At 37.4% G+C, this 22,910-nt stretch overlaps 3 protein-coding genes across 5 annotated transcripts in view; all 3 read left to right on the forward strand.

The window, feature by feature from the left end:
• LOC107221389 (semaphorin-1A) overlaps positions 1–22,910 on the forward strand; it is a 138,227-nt gene that overhangs the window by 8,069 nt on the left and 107,248 nt on the right. The gene's annotated exons all lie outside the window — the stretch shown is intronic.
• On the forward strand, positions 15,888–16,154 carry LOC124294499 (GATA zinc finger domain-containing protein 15-like; the record flags this gene model as incomplete). Its single annotated transcript, XM_046739806.1, has 1 exon — positions 15,888–16,154. A coding segment is annotated over one exon (267 nt), but the record flags the coding sequence as incomplete, so codon positions are not given.
• LOC124294498 (putative uncharacterized protein DDB_G0271606) lies at positions 19,211–20,032 on the forward strand (the record flags this gene model as incomplete). The annotated part of the gene is made up of 1 exon (XM_046739805.1): positions 19,211–20,032. A coding segment is annotated over one exon (822 nt), but the record flags the coding sequence as incomplete, so codon positions are not given.

Raw genomic sequence — 22,910 nt, forward strand, 5'->3', positions numbered from 1 at the left:
AAAAAGATTATCTTGAGTTAGCAACGTTATCGTACAAGATGCGCGTCGAGTAAAAAAACCATTATATTAATATTTTGGAAACCTGAATCCTTCGGTCATTTTAAATTTGTAAAACAGTGCAATTTGTGCCAATGCTTCGTTACTTCAACGTTTCTAAGTTCAACCTCTCCTATGAAAAGCTAGTATTATATTATCTTCTAGAAAATCTCAAATGTCAAACCTCACTGAATTATCCTACTCATAACAAGTTCATTGCATTTGGCTGATAGCATCAGCTTCACACACACACACGCATATATGTGTATATAATTATATATATATATCCATGTAACACGTATTGTAAAACTAGACCATCTTGGATATTTATCATCTTTAACGAGCCACCCTGTAGAATGTACAAGGTATTATAATCTGTGTATCTAGGTGGCGAAGAAGAACGTGCAGAGGCATAACCGTTGTTGCTAAACGTGCAAATACACAGGGGTTGCCGTTTTACCTGATTGTTTGTTTGTGTGTGTATACCTACCTGCATCCATCCTTCTTTTCTCTTCTCTTCCTTAGTTTTCCTGCTCCTTTTCCGCCCCTTCAAATCCCGTAAAAACTAGGTACATATACCTAGGTAGGTGCTTGGACGATATTGCGCTGAGTTATCGTTGCACTTGAAGTTTCGCCGTTATAAGCTCGGTGAAACTTTTTCCACACTTCCACTTTTACGGCCGTAATATATGCATGATTTATCCCGCGCGTGTGTGTGTGGTTTTTTTTTTTTTTTTTTTCTTATTTTGCCAGTCGTCGAGTGTGATAAGATTGTACTTGCAACAACGCGTATTACCGCAACTCGGACTTTTGCGGGCATGCAGGAAGAGTGACGAAAGACCGGGAAAACCGGGAACATTCAGGGAATTTTATTTATATAAAGCGAGCATGGTTACGCGGTTTTTTTTTTTTTTTTTTTATGAGTGTTTTCCGCACGCAAAGTATTCGTTTCTATGAAAGTCGAGTCAGTTTGCGAACGCGCGTGCGCGAAGTGCAGAAAAGACCACTTTTAAGTCCTAGGAGTTGATGCGCATGCGCCGTCGCGGACTAATCTGACATTACGCGACCCTAACCTCAATTTTGTGCTTCGTGAAAACACGCGTAAAAAGGAAAATGTTTCGATGATAGGTTGAGAAAGTGTACGAAAGACATGTGGTTTATCCACTATCTTTTCTTTCATCGCATCAAGTAAGGCACTGGCAGTATTGAGAAAATAGTACTGAAGTAAATAGACGAACGAAAAATGTAAAGTTCTGGGTATAGAAATCGATTTATCCTTTCTGATGGATTAATCTTTATACGTGCTGCTAGCAGTGGATATATTTAGAGTTACCCAGTGACACTTCAGCGTCCTGACCTTTACACAACTTTTCGTCGTTTTTATTTAGTTTTTTTCTTTCTCTCTTCTTTTATCTTTCTTCTGATTGAATTAACGCCGGGGCCGCGCAGTCGGAATCGCTATACCGAGCATTATTATTGGTCTTATCTTGTCGGGTCTTATTCAATACGTGGTATTATATATAGAACTTTCACGTCGATTGGCACCGCGGAAATAATTGGGATTTTCTGTTTCAACCTTTCAATACTTCGTATTCCCGTTTTATAATTTGGGTGTGCCGGTTTTTAGAGTTTCGTGTTCGGCATGCTTAACTTTATAAATATAAAAAAAAAAATTCTCGCCCTTTCGCACGATTTTTTCTCGATAAATGTAGATAAAATGAAAATATACGTAAACAACGTCCCCGATAGTTTTGAGCCCAAATGAAAACTTTTTGACGAAATAAAAGTAAATATAATTGGATCGTTGACGAGAACATTGTTAATTAGAAACGCCGCATAAGTACGCACAGTGCATATCGTGTGTACAAAATATGTGTGTTGGGTGCCCGTATGGTAAAAATAAGCAAGGTAGTAGTGGTAACAATAATAATGTCGTTCATGGCGAGAGCACGTTTCTCGAAATATCACGCTTCCAGGAACCGTGACGGGTTTAAAACAGGTACAGCCAACGAGAGAAATCTCGAATGGTCAATATTTCCTCAGAATACAAACAGAAGTAAGAAAGAGAGATAAAGACGTATGAAAGCGTTGCGTGCAGCAGTCCTTCAATTTTTCCCCTCGCAATTACCACGCCTCAATTTTGTATTTCAACCCGATTGTGAGTCGTCGTGTAGTTATAGTTAGTTAAATTCCGGAACTGACCGGACATTCCGCATGACTGATCCCAGGCTTCCTTGTTCATCATCTTCGGGGAACCCATTCTCCTAATTGTATCCTACTCACGAAATTGCACGTGTTGTATGATTGGTCTCGAAGGTGCCGCCCACGAATTGTTTCCCCGCTCTCACGGTGTCGTAGCTGACCTCGAGCCGAATCCAACGAGCCCTCGCAGGTCGATTTCCGATCAGCCGATCCCGAGATATCGGAGTTTGAAGTTCTCAGCTAGCGCTAGTCGCCGTAAGTGGAGTTGCGTGAGCGGCGCGACTCGCGCTAGCGCGGCGTTTCGAACCGCGATATCTCGGGATTGGGTGATGGGAAACCGGCGTGCGAGGACTCGTTGGATTCGTCTTGAAGCCGGCCTCTCGAAGGTAGATCCGAGAACGGCGTGTAAAGTAAATTTTGTGAAACGACGCTGTCTCCGAAGCCGCTAAAATCGCCCCGGGCTCGATATTTACGTTAAAAAAATTCTACCGACCGAGCCCGAATATAATATCCCACCGAAGTGGGCAAAAACTGCACCACAATCACCATCATCATTATCATCGACGTCATCGTCGGCGGTCGTGTAGGCATCTCGCAATTAGACACGCAGACTCGCGCGTAGATTATCGATGCTTTTGCCTACGGCGAGTGATTGTTCGAACCGAGTAGTATATGTCCTAGAAGAACGGTGGAAAGGCGGTGAAGTGGGAGGCTGAAAAAAACTCGCCACGTAAACTCGACGACGACTCGTTATACTCGCTGTGCGGGATCCGAGGGACGAACGGTGCGGCGTTTAGCCACGTGCATCAAGAGAGACAGAGAAAGAGAGAGAGAGAGAGGAAAGGGAGGGGAGAGAACTCGCTTTATACCTGGGCCTAGGGCCCCGGTAGTCGTAGACGCGCGGCTATAGTCGGACCCAGAAAAACTTATACCTACTCGAGTTCCTCGCTGCGATCTGAACGCGTACGCATGGATCCAAGATGGCCGCCGCCTTCTCCGGGAACATAACGGAGCCGGTGCTCACACAATGGTCCACAATGGCCGAGCCATGATGCTCTGTACGAAAGTTCGTAGCCCTCTCTTTCTCTCTCTCTCCTCTCCTCTCCTCTCCTCTTCTCGACGAGTCCGCCCTTTCACGCAAGATATTGCGTAGGGACGACGGACTTGTACTCGCCGCTAATACTACATACGTATAACGAGCGTGATGTTATTATACGTACTATGTCCACGTGTGTAACACACGCTTGATACAGGGTGTACTTTGTGTTGGTCGTTCTGAACTTGACGCTGCTGTACCTACGCCGACACGTCCAAGAATAGCCGGGCTATGTTTCAGATTCTAGATCCTAGATTACTCTTGGATCGATTCGTTTCATTGCCGTATTATAATATGCAGACCGGACGGTGAAAGAATGGATATAGTTGGTTTTTTTTTTTTTTTTTTATTTCCTTTTTACATTTTATCGTTTTTCCAAGTATAATCTATTGCGACGAAACTATGTTTTACGTTTTATACGTACAGCCGTCTTTTTCATAATTGAATGATGAAAAACCCGAGTATTCTTTTCACTCGGTCGTGAACGAAAATAAGAAAAAAAAACCAAAAAAAAAAAAAAAAACACTTTCGTTGCTAATTTTACAATTGCGAAACTTGGTTTAACACGATGTAAAAGAAAAAATAAACGTACGTTATCAAAAACTGACAATATTTGGATGCGTGGGTAACCGAATGACGGTTCATTTGTTTGGTTTAGCGAAAATAGTTTTACGTTTGTTTTACGTTGAGGAAAAAAAATTAAACAAAATTCCTTCAAAGATTGTGGGAAAGATTTTTTTCCTAGGTATATAGTTGTCTCTTTTTTTCCGGTATTTCTGTGAAAGAAATTGAAGATTGATTCATGTATAGTAGGGACGAGAAGTTTGTATGTATAATATATTGTATACACACGGCAAGATTCTCTTGGAATCGGATAATTTCAACGGTATCGTAAAAGATGAAGTAAAAATTCAAGTTTACAATATTTGAACAGTCGTGCAAACGCTTCAAATTACTGCGAAAAAAAAGACGCAATACGCTCTGTAATGACTTTCTGATCTCGGGTACCGAAGTATTGTTTAACAATAAAGAGGTGGCCAAAATATTATTAATTTGTTGAAAACGCGATTGAAAACATTAATTAATATATAAACGTAATACGACACACCTTCTGCATGATTAATATTAAAATGGATACACGTAGTATTTTTATACACATAGTATATGTATGAATGTGTTTAACTTCTTTTGCAACAGAATATTTATATATGTGATTAAAATTTGGGTATTTTTTTTTTTACTTTTTTCCTCTTTCGTTTTTCCTTATATACTCATGCGGATTAAGAAAAAAGAGGGAGAAAAAACCGTAAAATTGTAAAGGAATATTATATTGTGTAACAAGAAGAGAAAATCGGTTTTTTCGGGCCGAACGTAAGTTTGCAAAAACGAGTCGCAGGTGAAGTCGGAGAGGAACGATGCAAATACGAGAAGCGAAATGACCGTCGCCTCCTTGTTGCACACGATTCTTTATATCACAAGAACATGTTACGCGTTTTTTCACGAAGCACGAATCGAGGTTAGGGTCGCGTAATGTAAGATTTGTTCGCGACGGCGCATGCGCATTAACTCCTAGAACTGAAAAGTGGTCCTTTCCTCACTCCGCGCACGCGCATTCGCAGACTCACTCGACCGTCACAGAAACGAGTACTTTGCGTACGGGAAACACGCGTGCTTCTTACTTACTTACTTTATACAGCAGGGCGTGTGATGCATAAGGTACACAGACAATACTCGCATTCACCACGTTACATTCTTTCCCAGCTCCGGTTATCCTCCGTTCTCAGTTCACTTTGATTCTCTCTCTCTCTCTCTTTCTCTCTCTCTTTCTCTTTTTCCTTGTTTTCTTCCTGTATCCTTTTTGACTCGTCCCGCGGTGAACATCCGCAGAAACGAGCTTGACAAACTCCACATTCCTAACCCTGCAGGTTATATTATGTACTTTACGATATGTACACGCGTACGTAAATTGATGTTTGCAATGGCGCACCTCGCATGCACAATACATCATTGCGTATAATGATTATGCCCGCAGTTCACCTCCTGTTACACTTCCTTTCACCCTTTTCTCCTATTATCAAATTATATGCTATTCTTTTCTACTCTGTTACAGTTGTCTTTTTTCCTTTTTTTTTTCCCCCCATGTGTGGTCATTCGTGCTGCAGTTTTTGTTTTATTTATTTTATTTTTCGCCTCATTGTTTGCTCCCGCATTCAATTATTTTACATATAAATATCAAGTTCCTGTATGCATCTGCAAACTGCTCCCCCGTAGGTGAAAAACTACAATGGGTGAAAGTATTTTTATTTTTATTCTCCTTGTTCGATATCAAACATCCGTAGAAAACGAGACTTTTCAGATAATTTCAACAGCCGGCTAATGATTTATTCTTTCCGATGATGAAGAAAAAAAAAGAAATAAAAAAAAAGAGAACCAATTCGGAGAAGGGAAAATCGGCACGAATGTAACGTTGAATAATCGATAAATCATGAAATTAATTACAGTCGATCGGATTAAAGAATAACTATCTAAACTGTCGTTGTGTCTGTAAATTACATGATTGTATCAAACTAGTATACAGTAAAAAAAAAAAGGACGAGTAAACGTTAAAAAAAAAAAAAAACAAAATACTAATATCTATTTTCCTTTCGACTTCTCTTTTCGCCCCCAATTTTTCGAAAATGTATCTCAATGCAAGGAATTATTAAACCAAGTAGCGCGAGAGAATATTGAGAACCCTGGCAGGAGGAGGAGGAGGAGAGAGGAGGAGACCTCTAGAGTTGGTTTCTATGTTGGAAAAGTCTATAACCTTAGAGAGCGAGTTCATTGCCGTTTCTTCACAGTGGGTACAGTAGACTTACTGGCTGGAGAGCGAGCTCGAGGGCAGGTTCGGTAATTTTTCCTTTTTCCTTTTTTTTTTCCATCACTTTATATCTTTACATTTTTTAGCTTCGACTCGATGTAAAAATAATAATTTTTTGTCGCATTTTTTTTTTTCTCTTTTTTCCTCCTCACACAGTACAGCAAACGCAAGCACACGTATGTTTTGTAATAATTACGGTACCGTGAATGGAGAGAGAAAAAAAAAGAGAATGTAAAGAAGAGAGGTGAAAATAAAACGAAATTAAGGTAACTTATGTAATCCGTTTTTTATTAATAAGATTTGTCGAGATATCATTCGAAATAAAATATCTTTCGATTCTCGATTTTAATCACGGTTATATGTGGGGAATTTTATGCGAACCCAACAAACGACTGATCGAACCTCACCTTTTTTTGATTTTGGACAAAATTTTTGCCGCAATTGTTCCAACTCCGAAATTGTGAATATCCAGAATTTTTTCACATTGTTTGTTCAACCGGTTAATTATTTATAGATATTGAGAGTGATTTTGAAAAAGAACTTTCTTTAAAATGGAAAAAAGGATTTTTGTTTCTTCCAAACATTTTAAGACCGCGTTCGTTATTGGATGTCTCGAATGTACGTAGATAGGATGAATTTTGCAAAGATTACATCAGTTTTCGTTGCATTACTATAACCTGGTGGAAAATGAAAGAGTTAAAAGATTAGTGATTGGAAAAACGAAACTATAAACACGTCGAACGAGGAAATGTTTGGAAAACAATTTCCACCCTGCGGTTGTCCCAAATTAGTTGCGAAAAGCAATTTGCTATTTCGATGTAAAATTGTGCGAAAGTACGAGTATTAAAACAATTTAGAATTCGCCGATCGGAAAATACAAAAAAACCGTCGTTTATAATCCACATCATGCAGCACACGTGACCGAAATGTCAAAGGTTCTGTGGTATTTCTTCAAAATCACAATCACAGAGAATCGCATCATGGGAAAATCAAATCGGTGACAATTTTCTCGAACCCTTTGACAAAGAAACGGTGCAGGCACTGAAATTCGTTAAATCATACCTACAGTGAAAAGGAAAAATATAACAGCCAATTTTTATTCAAAAATGAATTTAAATCAATCCTAGACGATTTTGTAATTTTTTACGTTTACGCGAGTCAATTATCTCAAAATTTGATCAAATTCTTTGCTCCTTTTAAAATCGGGAGAAAAAGAATGAAAATCTTCTCTGCTTCCAACTGCTCCGATACCGATCGGATTATCTTTTATTTTTCAAATCAAAGCTCGCCAACTCACGAATCTGAAATCCCTCCCGCGATATTTCCTAGATTCTCTCCTGATTTCCTCTTCCGTTCTTTCTATATCTTGTACTTATATTTTCTCTTTCTTTCTCCGTTTTTTTTTTTTTTATTTTTTTTTTCACGTCCCGCCTCACCCGAAACTGTAAACAGCGATGCACAGCTAGAAATTCAACAACCGCTGATGCATCTCGTATCTTGCGCAACGCCCACGCAATGATGCTGCGGTCCAGCGGTGCGGGAGAAGGAGGAAAAGGCGATAAGCCGACTCCGTTGCACCACTACAATTTCAAGTTTAGCACCGGTTATTGCATCGCCTAAACACGACGCCTACATTCAAACACCGCGCGTATATCTCGCGTCCGTCCATTCGGAGATGAATGAATGAGAATCTCTTTTCTACGCTGAAACGCTAAAGGTCGAACCGAACGGCAACTACTCGTATCGTATCGTATATATATATATATATATATTATACTATTCTTGCATCAGTATCGAAATAATTCAACATAGGTGAGAGAAAATATGGTACCAGTGATGTAATAATAATATGTCATATTGGAAAAAAATAGTAACAGCCAGGACAGGAAGTTAATTTTCATTTTTTAGCCACGAGTGTAATTTTCCTTAATGGTTGCGAATGAAATGAAAATGGTTAGGAACCGTCCAGTGTCAATTAGAAACCACAACTAGTAATTTTTGTTCGTTGTCCAAAAACATATCTTTCACATTTTTACTGTACATGCTTTTTGCGAATAATCGGTTCCTTTAATTCTGTTTTCGATAATCTTGCAAGATTGACGAAATGAAAGAGTAAATCAAAATAAGGAAATTGTTTTATCAAAGTACAGAATAATTCATGCTTAAGAAGAAGAGAGTCGAATTGAATTTCGGAAATAGTCGAAAATAACTATCGATAACCAACGTATTTGAATAATAGATTATCACATATATGGTAGTCATTCCAAAAGAATCGTTTAAAACCTCTCGAAATGATCTTTCGTAACGGTTTTGTACACGTTAACTGATGATCGGAAGAAGAAAAGAGGAGAAAAATACTTTGAAAAAAATCGGTACAGCATCGTTTATAATTTACCTGCAGAAGAGATTATAATATCTAAAAGGTGACTTGGAAGATAAAAAGAAGACGAAGAAGCAGAAGGGGGAAGAAAACGACGTCGTGAGCGTGTAACGGTGTGAGAATAAGGCGCGACAGGAAGAAGAAGAATAAGAATAAGAAGAAGAAGAAGAAAGGGAGTGACCGACCTGCACATATGTGCAACGGTGGTGCACAGTGCGTGAGTACAAAACGGTGACCAGCCAAGTATGTATTCGAAAGGGGAACGAGAGACGCAACGACACCAAAGTACATATTACAAACACATCCCAACCCAGGCGCAATACCAAACCCAAGTATACGATCCACGTATAACATAATCGTCGAAGTGACTCTACACACGACGAAGAGAACGGTTAGCCTTGAAGTTGGCGATAGTCGGGTCGCCCCGTGTTTTCCGTTACGTATATAGTTGGCTGTGGAAGGCGAGCGTGTACTGTAGGCATACTCGAATAGAACTGCGCATGCGCAGCGGCGTGTTTCGGTTGATGGCGCTGCCTGCTTGGACAGCTGTAGCGCCTGCACTTCGGTACGGCTTGACTTCCTCCTCCTCCTCATCCTCCTCCTTCTCCTCGCTCGTCCGGACCGTGGACCAAGAAACCGGTCGAGAGTGTAGATCTACGCTCAGCGTCTCACTCACTTAGTCGTCGGATGAAGAGTCGAGTCGAGACTGACTCTGACGCCGCCGTTGCCCTCCACCCCATCCTCCCATTTTTTTCATTTTTTTCTTTTTTTTTTTTACTCCCAACTTCTTCCCTTCTCTTCCCGCGATCCGGCATCACGGAATACGTCAGCCAGCGCCTGCCTTCCCCGGTTTTAAATTGAAGAGGATTGGTGGTGGTTTCCTTTCTTTTTTTTTTTTTTATTTTTTTTTTTATCTTCTTTCCGAGTTTATCATTCTTCTGTGAACTTTTTTGTTTCTCTATTCTTTTTCTTTTTTCACCCATTTTCATCTTCGACCACCGCAGGGTGGAAGTGAATTCGTTTTTTTCACGACTCGCGGTGAAATATTACACATAACCGGAGTATATAAACGATTTTATTTCAATTTTATTTCACGCTTCGAGTATCGTAGAAGCTGTATGTACGTGTATTTTACAATGTAATCATGTATTGTTCGATGTTGTCTTATTAGTATGGTTGCAATACTCTGACCAAACGAGGAGTTTATTGATTGCTTGATTACATGCCGATTTCAAGTAAAAAGAAGCACATATTTTCGTTATAGGATTTCGATGACGATTTTCATGTATAATACAACTTAACCGAAGGCAATATCTGCATCAGAATTTGAAAGTATAGTTACATTTATACACGATTAAGGTATATCTTGTACATAGATTGCTCGGAGATTTAACCATGCGGACTAGGAATTTTTCGAAATTATTTTTTATACACACGATATACCGGCGTGTATAATGAAGAATCGTCGTCTGATTGGACGATGTGGGAATAAATCGTTTTCTCGTCAGTGCACCGAGGGGTCAATAATAACAATCACAGGACCCAAAGAGCAACGAGGCCGGAATTGAAGGGGTCATAAACCCGAAGAGAGTATCGAGTACTGTATACGTGTGTAACTAGAACGTAAGACGACGACGACTCACGGCTATGGAGGAGGAGGCTCGCAGAGCTTGAACTCCACGTACTATTCGTTGCATATTTAACTGGGTCCACAAAACTGAGAGGCGTTGACGGTGGCGAGGATGGGAAAGGGGGGAGGCCCCGAAACCGTGTCGGAGTAATGGTCCCGCTGAAAAAAATGAAGAGCGAAAGAGGAAAAGCATGCAAAAACCTAAAACGAGATAAAACAAAAACAAAAATAAAAGAAAAACGAAAGTCGAAGAGAGGAAAAACTATGAAACGACGCCTCGGTACTCGCTTTTCGCTTTTAGCTTGCGATGTCTTATTGCAAGTACACCTATTACCCAACGAGCTTCATCGAGGCTTGATGACCTCTGTGTAACACCTCGCCTGCGATGATCAACGGGCGAAGAGTTGCAGCATATATTACTCTCCGCGTTCCTGAACGGCAAGCTCTCGGATCTTCTTCCTCCTTTTCAGCGTTTAATACCTACAGACAGGAAGACATAAAAGACGAGACAGCCTTTGAGAAATAACGAACATCGCAGCCGGAAGAAAAGTCCGGCTGTCTATTGGCGCCTACCGTTTACGTACGTTAGTACAGCAGTCCGCGGTGATTCGGAGACGCCGAATTTTTCGGACAAGTCGGTTACGTTGGTAACGCAGAATCAACCCGCAGCACCACTCTCGGCCGGATGTGAAACATGACCAATATTTGTAAACATAACCGTTTACCGAAGATTGTTGAATACGGTTAACTTAATGGAGTTTTATATGGCTTATGACATTACGTGTTTACCGGCTCCGCCGGATAAAGAAGCTGCCGGATAGCTAACGCAGCTTCTCATGACCCACTTAGACTGACTTACCGGCGGAGTATTGTTCACGAAAATTTGTTTAGGATACTTACCTTAAAAACCGCCCGAAGAGGATAAAAAAAAGTCTACAAAAACGAATACGAAAAAAGAAAAATCAATCAATGAACGATCGTGTCAAAAGTGGACAAATTTTATAGAAAATAAACGGTAATAAATTAGTCATTCGTTATCGCAATTTAGTTCAACAAGATTTCTGTACAACCATACGGAAAATTATCTTCAAATTGTTTTTTTTTTTTCCTCTCTATATATATACGTATATCTTGTTCTTCAGTCGTTAATCTGGCACTTACTTTCTGCGTTGATAAAATAAACTGGAGTAGAGACTCGTGAAATTTCAAGATACGTATCTTCTCAGATTACAACTGATATTGAAAAAGAAAATCAATTGACGATTATAAACGCGGTATTGTGTTTTACTGGTCGTTACTCTTCTATTGATATTTAAACGACACGAATCCTTAATTATTTACAAATGAAATTGTCGAGTCTTGAAATTTGTTTACGGCAATGTCACGAAGTGCACAAAATATGCCGCGGTATATAGCGGACGTGTTAATTCCGCCCGACCAAGTGCAGAAGCGTTTAATCTTCTCTCTTCCTTTCCTCTCTCTCTCTCTCTCTCTCTCACACCACGTTTCCACCGACTTACCGCCTTTGCGGCCGTGCCTCACGCTCCCTCTCGCATTGTTCTCTGTCGTCTCAATCTTCTCCTCCCCCTCCTCCTCCTCCCCCTCCGCCCCCCACCCCTCCCTTTGTTTCACCGGTTTTCTCATTTATTTTCGTTTGAAACCTCTTTTTTCAATTTTTTCATCCCTTTAACCCCCCCCCCCCCCCCCCGCCCCGCGGTCCGTCCCTCCTTATCCTCGACAATCTTCTTCGGCTTCTTACATTTTTTCCCAAAGGTTCATTTCCCATTCTTCGCTCATCTCTCTCTCTCTCTCACTCTCTCTCTGTATTTTCCCGCCACTGAAAAATATCCAGATAATATATGCCAAAACCGTGATGAAAATTTGAAAAGACCACCAGACAAGCAACAGCAGCAGCAGCAGTAGCAACAGCAACAGCGCTGTGATTTTACCGGTTATAACTCGTGCCTCTAACGGGTGGTGGTTTTGCGTTAAACCTGCGCAGGGCGGGTAATTGCCACGAAATTGCCAGGGAATAGACCCCTCGCAGCCTCTCGATTCTCCCCCCCCTCCTCCCCCCCCCCCCCCCCCATCGCCGTGCCCTTACTCTTTTTGCTGTATACAAGGCGAATGAAAGGTAAAAATTGTTTTATATCTATATACATGCGTCAAAGTGGCGGCGAATCCGTTTTATCCTCTATATCTGAGGGTAAAAAGATTCTTTCGTCAGAATTCGCCGTAATTTTCAGTGCCTGCCACAAATTTCTAACCTCGGATCTTTTTGTAGATCGGTTTTATCAATTTTTCTTCCCTTTTCTCCGATAACCTGTATATAATAGCGGGGATTGTACAAACCGTGTACGTAACGTTCGATAATTAATAACCGGGATAAAAGAATCATTACAACGAAAAGAAAAACTAAAAAAAAAAAATACAAAGGAAAGAAAACGTAAAAAAATCGATACTCGAGGAGCAGAGAAACCGGATTTTTTTCCCCCATGGGATTTTTTATACACCTTATTTATTATAAGTTTCAAGGGTAGGTACGGTGTTAAATTACATTTGTGATTCCTTGTGGTCGTAACTTTACTCCCTGAGCTCGCTCGCTCACCTTGTCATCGGATTTTGTTCCGTTCCGTTCGGTTCCCTCGAAGCCATGATTTGTTGTTGGCCAGCCTGGCAGTTATAAATTGTCACGATTGTTATAGCTGCCTGCTTGCTTACCTGACTGTCTACCTGTCTGCTTGTACCACCATGAAAACCGACTTCAAGGGTTTCGCCCTATAACCTCGTACCTCATACAACTTCTCTTCTCTTCTAGCCTTTAACCGTTTGGTTCTAGAACACTGGAACATATTTTCGTAAATTCGCTGCTGGAAATCGAACGATTTTTGATGGGCAAGAAATTATTACACGAAATGTTGTTTTTGTAGTGAAAAATTAGCGCGAAGAAATTTGAAAAATTTTTAACACCAATTTGCAGAATATTTATTATAGTTGGGTCATTTCAGCGTCGGTATACAGGGTGGTCGTTTTAATCGCTACAGGTGAATATCTCGGAAACCAGAAGGTACTCGGATACGTATTCAAGGTTTTTGATAAATTTTCAGTATCATGAAATATTTGTAAAAATTTCATGGGCGAAATAGTGATGAAATGCTAGTTTTTATCCGGTAGACATTCTTTTGTTTTTTTTTTTTTTTTTGGTCTGGTGATTTTATCAAAAGTGATGTAAAGCGAGGAATTTCTGATTTGGGGAAAAGTCAGGGAATTCAATTCCAGATGATTCGTTGCCTCGTTTTATTGCGGGTTTAAAAATTATGTGAAAATTGTTACGCATATTCATAAAAAGTCGAAAATTTATTGTCAATCGTCGACATGAAATCCGAACACTTCGTTTCTACCAATAGTTGCGTAGAAAATATCGCAACAACGAATCGCTTGAAAATCAAACCGTAAAAAATTTTTCAAAATATAAATACACGTTTCAAAATTTATACGAATATTCCAAAATTATAATTTCTGTATCGAAGTACGAGAAGAAAATAACAACAACAACAACAACAACAACAACAACAACAACAACAACAACAACAACAACAACAACAACAACAACAACAACAACAACAACAACAACAACAACAACAACAACAACAACAACAACAACAACAACAACAACAACAACAACAACAACAACAACAACAACAACAACAACAACAACAACAACAACAACAACAACAACAACAACAACAACAACAACAACAACAACAACAACAACAACAACAACAACAACAACAACAACAACAACAACAACAACAACAACAACAACAACAACAACAACAACAACAACAACAACAACAACAACAACAACAACAACAACAACAACAACAACAACAACAACAACAACAACAACAACAACAACAACAACAACAACAACAACAACAACAACAACAACAACAACAACAACAACAACAACAACAACAACAACAACAACAACAACAACAACAACAACAACAACAACAACAACAACAACAACAACAACAACAACAACAACAACAACAACAACAACAACAACAACAACAACAACAACAACAACAACAACAACAACAACAACAACAACAACAACAACAACAACAACAACAACAACAACAACAACAACAACAACAACAACAACAACAACAACAACAACAACAACAACAACAACAACAACAACAACAACAACAACAACAACAACAACAACAACAACAACAACAACAACAACAACAACAACAACAACAACAACAACAACAACAACAACAACAACAACAACAACAACAACAACAACAACAACAACAACAACAACAACAACAACAACAACAACAACAACAACAACAACAACAACAACAACAACAACAACAACAACAACAACAACAACAACAACAACAACAACAACAACAACAACAACAACAACAACAACAACAACAACAACAACAACAACAACAACAACAACAACAACAACAACAACAACAACAACAACAACAACAACAACAACAACAACAACAACAACAACAACAACAACAACAACAACAACAACAACAACAACAACAACAACAACAACAACAACAACAACAACAACAACAACAACAACAACAACAACAACAACAACAACAACAACAACAACAACAACAACAACAACAACAACAACAACAACAACAACAACAACAACAACAACAACAACAACAACAACAACAACAACAACAACAACAACAACAACAACAACAACAACAACAACAACAACAACAACAACAACAACAACAACAACAACAACAACAACAACAACAACAACAACAACAACAACAACAACAACAACAACAACAACAACAACAACAACAACAACAACAACAACAACAACAACAACAACAACAACAACAACAACAACAACAACAACAACAACAACAACAACAACAACAACAACAACAACAACAACAACAACAACAACAACAACAACAACAACAACAACAACAACAACAACAACAACAACAACAACAACAACAACAACAACAACAACAACAACAACAACAACAACAACAACAACAACAACAACAACAACAACAACAACAACAACAACAACAACAACAACAACAACAACAACAACAACAACAACAACAACAACAACAACAACAACAACAACAACAACAACAACAACAACAACAACAACAACAACAACAACAACAACAACAACAACAACAACAACAACAACAACAACAACAACAACAACAACAACAACAACAACAACAACAACAACAACAACAACAACAACAACAACAACAACAACAACAACAACAACAACAACAACAACAACAACAACAACAACAACAACAACAACAACAACAACAACAACAACAACAACAACAACAACAACAACAACAACAACAACAACAACAACAACAACAACAACAACAACAACAACAACAACAACAACAACAACAACAACAACAACAACAACAACAACAACAACAACAACAACAACAACAACAACAACAACAACAACAACAACAACAACAACAACAACAACAACAACAACAACAACAACAACAACAACAACAACAACAACAACAACAACAACAACAACAACAACAACAACAACAACAACAACAACAACAACAACAACAACAACAACAACAACAACAACAACAACAACAACAACAACAACAACAACAACAACAACAACAACAACAACAACAACAACAACAACAACAACAACAACAACAACAACAACAACAACAACAACAACAACAACAACAACAACAACAACAACAACAACAACAACAACAACAACAACAACAACAACAACAACAACAACAACAACAACAACAACAACAACAACAACAACAACAACAACAACAACAACAACAACAACAACAACAACAACAACAACAACAACAACAACAACAACAACAACAACAACAACAACAACAACAACAACAACAACAACAACAACAACAACAACAACAACAACAACAACAACAACAACAACAACAACAACAACAACAACAACAACAACAACAACAACAACAACAACAACAACAACAACAACAACAACAACAACAACAACAACAACAACAACAACAACAACAACAACAACAACAACAACAACAACAACAACAACAACAACAACAACAACAACAACAACAACAACAACAACAACAACAACAACAACAACAACAACAACAACAACAACAACAACAACAACAACAACAACAACAACAACAACAACAACAACAACAACAACAACAACAACAACAACAACAACAACAACAACAACAACAACAACAACAACAACAACAACAACAACAACAACAACAACAACAACAACAACAACAACAACAACAACAACAACAACAACAACAACAACAACAACAACAACAACAACAACAACAACAACAACAACAACAACAACAACAACAACAACAACAACAACAACAACAACAACAACAACAACAACAACAACAACAACAACAACAACAACAACAACAACAACAACAACAACAACAACAACAACAACAACAACAACAACAACAACAACAACAACAACAACAACAACAACAACAACAACAACAACAACAACAACAACAACAACAACAACAACAACAACAACAACAACAACAACAACAACAACAACAACAACAACAACAACAACAACAACAACAACAACAACAACAACAACAACAACAACAACAACAACAACAACAACAACAACAACAACAACAACAACAACAACAACAACAACAACAACAACAACAACAACAACAACAACAACAACAACAACAACAACAACAACAACAACAACAACAACAACAACAACAACAACAACAACAACAACAACAACAACAACAACAACAACAACAACAACAACAACAACAACAACAACAACAACAACAACAACAACAACAACAACAACAACAACAACAACAACAACAACAACAACAACAACAACAACAACAACAACAACAACAACAACAACAACAACAACAACAACAACAACAACAACAACAACAACAACAACAACAACAACAACAACAACAACAACAACAACAACAACAACAACAACAACAACAACAACAACAACAACAACAACAACAACAACAACAACAACAACAACAACAACAACAACAACAACAACAACAACAACAACAACAACAACAACAACAACAACAACAACAACAACAACAACAACAACAACAACAACAACAACAACAACAACAACAACAACAACAACAACAACAACAACAACAACAACAACAACAACAACAACAACAACAACAACAACAACAACAACAACAACAACAACAACAACAACAACAACAACAACAACAACAACAACAACAACAACAACAACAACAACAACAACAACAACAACAACAACAACAACAACAACAACAACAACAACAACAACAACAACAACAACAACAACAACAACAACAACAACAACAACAACAACAACAACAACAACAACAACAACAACAACAACAACAACAACAACAACAACAACAACAACAACAACAACAACAACAACAACAACAACAACAACAACAACAACAACAACAACAACAACAACAACAACAACAACAACAACAACAACAACAACAACAACAACAACAACAACAACAACAACAACAACAACAACAACAACAACAACAACAACAACAACAACAACAACAACAACAACAACAACAACAACAACAACAACAACAACAACAACAACAACAACAACAACAACAACAACAACAACAACAACAACAACAACAACAACAACAACAACAACAACAACAACAACAACAACAACAACAACAACAACAACAACAACAACAACAACAACAACAACAACAACAACAACAACAACAACAACAACAACAACAACAACAACAACAACAACAACAACAACAACAACAACAACAACAACAACAACAACAACAACAACAACAACAACAACAACAACAACAACAACAACAACAACAACAACAACAACAACAACAACAACAACAACAACAACAACAACAACAACAACAACAACAACAACAACAACAACAACAACAACAACAACAACAACAACAACAACAACAACAACAACAACAACAACAACAACAACAACAACAACAACAACAACAACAACAACAACAACAACAACAACAACAACAACAACAACAACAACAACAACAACAACAACAACAACAACAACAACAACAACAACAACAACAACAACAACAACAACAACAACAACAACAACAACAACAACAACAACAACAACAACAACAACAACAACAACAACAACAACAACAACAACAACAACAACAACAACAACAACAACAACAACAACAACAACAACAACAACAACAACAACAACAACAACAACAACAACAACAACAACAACAACAACAACAACAACAACAACAACAACAACAACAACAACAACAACAACAACAACAACAACAACAACAACAACAACAACAACAACAACAACAACAACAACAACAACAACAACAACAACAACAACAACAACAACAACAACAACAACAACAACAACAACAACAACAACAACAACAACAACAACAACAACAACAACAACAACAACAACAACAACAACAACAACAACAACAACAACAACAACAACAACAACAACAACAACAACAACAACAACAACAACAACAACAACAACAACAACAACAACAACAACAACAACAACAACAACAACAACAACAACAACAACAACAACAACAACAACAACAACAACAACAACAACAACAACAACAACAACAACAACAACAACAACAACAACAACAACAACAACAACAACAACAACAACAACAACAACAACAACAACAACAACAACAACAACAACAACAACAACAACAACAACAACAACAACAACAACAACAACAACAACAACAACAACAACAACAACAACAACAACAACAACAACAACAACAACAACAACAACAACAACAACAACAACAACAACAACAACAACAACAACAACAACAACAACAACAACAACAACAACAACAACAACAACAACAACAACAACAACAACAACAACAACAACAACAACAACAACAACAACAACAACAACAACAACAACAACAACAACAACAACAACAACAACAACAACAACAACAACAACAACAACAACAACAACAACAACAACAACAACAACAACAACAACAACAACAACAACAACAACAACAACAACAACAACAACAACAACAACAACAACAACAACAACAACAACAACAACAACAACAACAACAACAACAACAACAACAACAACAACAACAACAACAACAACAACAACAACAACAACAACAACAACAACAACAACAACAACAACAACAACAACAACAACAACAACAACAACAACAACAACAACAACAACAACAACAACAACAACAACAACAACAACAACAACAACAACAACAACAACAACAACAACAACAACAACAACAACAACAACAACAACAACAACAACAACAACAACAACAACAACAACAACAACAACAACAACAACAACAACAACAACAACAACAACAACAACAACAACAACAACAACAACAACAACAACAACAACAACAACAACAACAACAACAACAACAACAACAACAACAACAACAACAACAACAACAACAACAACAACAACAACAACAACAACAACAACAACAACAACAACAACAACAACAACAACAACAACAACAACAACAACAACAACAACAACAACAACAACAACAACAACAACAACAACAACAACAACAACAACAACAACAACAACAACAACAACAACAACAACAACAACAACAACAACAACAACAACAATAATAATAATAATAATAATAATTTTCAGACTAATCGTCAGTTTTCGTCCAACTCAAATACCCGCAAAATTAATCGATGAGAACGGATAAACAAAATCAAACTCCACAGAATAGAATAGAATAGAACAAATTTTATTATACTAGGGTAGCGAACCCAAAAGTATAAATTAACAGCCCAATAACAAAGAAATACAAATTTTAAACTTAAAAAATAAACTTAAATCTAATGTACTTAAAAATTAACTTAAATCTAATGTATAAGCGAGTAAGTTAAGTAAGTAAGTAAAAACAGAGAGAGAGAGAGAGAGAGAGGAAATATCTGACGCAATGTTCTTTTACCTCACGATTGTGATTGTATAATGATTTTCTAAGGTATGCGCCAGCAGCTGCAGACTGCGCGTCGTGCGTTATGCCTGATCAATTATAATTGCTGGAATAATATACTATATACCTATACCGGAATAGAGCTGCACAGATGTTTCGCGATATCATACGTCGCCTATTCCGTAAGAATTCTGCAGTTATGCGAACACCTGTCGGGAGAGGTCCAAGCGCGGCGGACCTTTTTCTATCTTTTTTTTTCTTTTTTTTTTTTTCTCGTCTTCCATGTTTATTTTTTCACCGCAAGAGAAAATCTTTCCATCTCGAAATTCCGCTTCGCCTCAAAGTATACGATCCTTCTCGTCGTTAATTCTCACACGTTTTCGACGAATTTTTCGAAAATCGAAGGGAAGAATGGAAAAAGGGGCGATGAGTGAATTTAATTATTTTTGTTTCATATTTTTTTGTTGTTCTTGTTCAAATTTTCACCTCACGTTGCACGCACTTTCAGCCGTCTTTGTCATTTCCCTTTCAATTTTTCATTTATTACCTTCTTCTTTCATCGTCTCATCTTTTCATAATTTGAGGTGAAATTTGAAAGTAGTGTAGAAATTTTTCCTTTCGTCGGAAAAAAAAAAAAAAAACAAAAATGGTGTATAATTACAAAGAATCGTTGCTTGCCGTTAATTGATTACTCTCGGTTGAACGTTTGATGGTCTTTGAATACGATAATTAGACTCACGATCGTTGACAAAAATTTCATTACACACGCATGTATATTATACTCTGATTTTTACTTACAGCTTATTTTTTTTTTTTCAACAGGTTTCTGTCTCACGTTGCTAATATATATATTTATATATACTATACGTTTATTTCGATTACGATCGAATGTTTGCGCAATTATACAACAATGAAAGAGCATTGTCACATCGGTAAATAGCGGTCTCAATATTCCTGCATTGCGTATCTCCGACTCGCGATCGATATACATAATATACGTGTATAAATGTATAATATATATATATATATATATATATATATATATATATGTGTGTGTATACTTAATATTTATACAGTTTCGTAACGTTTTGACGACGAGGCATACGTTTAATGCTCCCGAGAGGAGAGGAGATTTCTCTTTCGTATTTCGTCGTCGTTGTTTTTGTTTAGCTCTGGAATAATTCACTCTCTGTCCAAGAAACGGGCAGGTGCGTGTGGGCAGTTAAAAACTATACCGAGAGAGAAAGAGATAGAGAAAGAGAGAGAGAGAGAGAGAGAGAGAGGGAGAGAGAAGTAACCGACCAACAACGATCGAGCCAACCTGTCTACCTACTTGATTTTCTCAGCCTCGCACACTGCTAGATAATATATATGTGTGCATGTGTGTATGTATGTTATATATGTGTATATATATATTATATATATATATATATATGTACCTATATATGTTGACAAAACCCGTAACCAGTTCTTACATTCACTGACTGCACAGTCGGATATTATTACGCAGCTGAAATTTCTATGAGGAGGATAAATTTGTTCGTAGGTATCGCGTGTGGAATTGCAGAATGGTTACTAAAGGTACTAATTTTTAATTGACCTTTCGATTTTTATTATTCGTGAACATCAAGCGGCGGGCAAAGGAAATTAAAAGTGTAAAATAACGTATTTATTGTAGTGTTTTATTTTTACACATCTTTATCACGCAATATATGTTGTAGGTATTAAGATTTCGATTTTTATTTTCATACAATATACGTCCGTATCATCGAAGCTTTAATCTTGCAATATGTCTACAAATCATGCTTGTCAACGATCAGGCGAATCTGGAATGCTATATTTGATTGATTGTGAATTGTAGATGAGGATTTAAAAAAAGGCTGCGAGTTCGATTAAAAAAAAAAAAAAACAAAGAAAAAAGAATAAGAACAAACAAATCGTTTTGGCATATGTTTTTTTTTTATTAATAATAATAATGAAACGTAGTGGAAGTAAAGAAAATAAATGACGAGGGAAGAAACAAACGAATCAAATGGATCAAAGATTGTTTGCGATTTATTTGTTCGAGGGTCGAATTTTACGTTTTTTCTTATTTCTTTAACTCCATTTTTTTTTTTTTTTTTTTTTTTGGCCAAAACGTCGAAAAAATGTGACTTGTATTTTACTCGCGTCGAGAATAAAATTTGATAGACAAATAAGAAAATGCCGATATTTTTTTTCTTTACAAAAATGGAATTTGAATAATGGTTGATTAATTTTCCATTTCTTCGCGTTGAAACATGTTTGATGCAGAAGCGTGTGGCAGTGATTGGAAAATTTTTATAAAAAAAGAAAAAATTTCATGACGATGCCAGCGTAACGATTCCGACACACAATCGTAGCGTTTTAGAGAGCATCGGCGTCTAGATGGAATGGAATGCGATGCAATGCGATGCTATTCGAGCGTAGTCGAGGAGCGGAGGGAAAAGTTGATAGAAATGAAGAGAGGTTGCGAGGGCGAGAGAAGTACGATGAAAATAGAGAAAATAGAGGAAATCGGT

This window comes from Neodiprion lecontei, chromosome 5, assembly GCF_021901455.1.
Source record: "Neodiprion lecontei isolate iyNeoLeco1 chromosome 5, iyNeoLeco1.1, whole genome shotgun sequence".
NCBI classification, from domain to species: domain Eukaryota; kingdom Metazoa; phylum Arthropoda; class Insecta; order Hymenoptera; family Diprionidae; genus Neodiprion; species Neodiprion lecontei.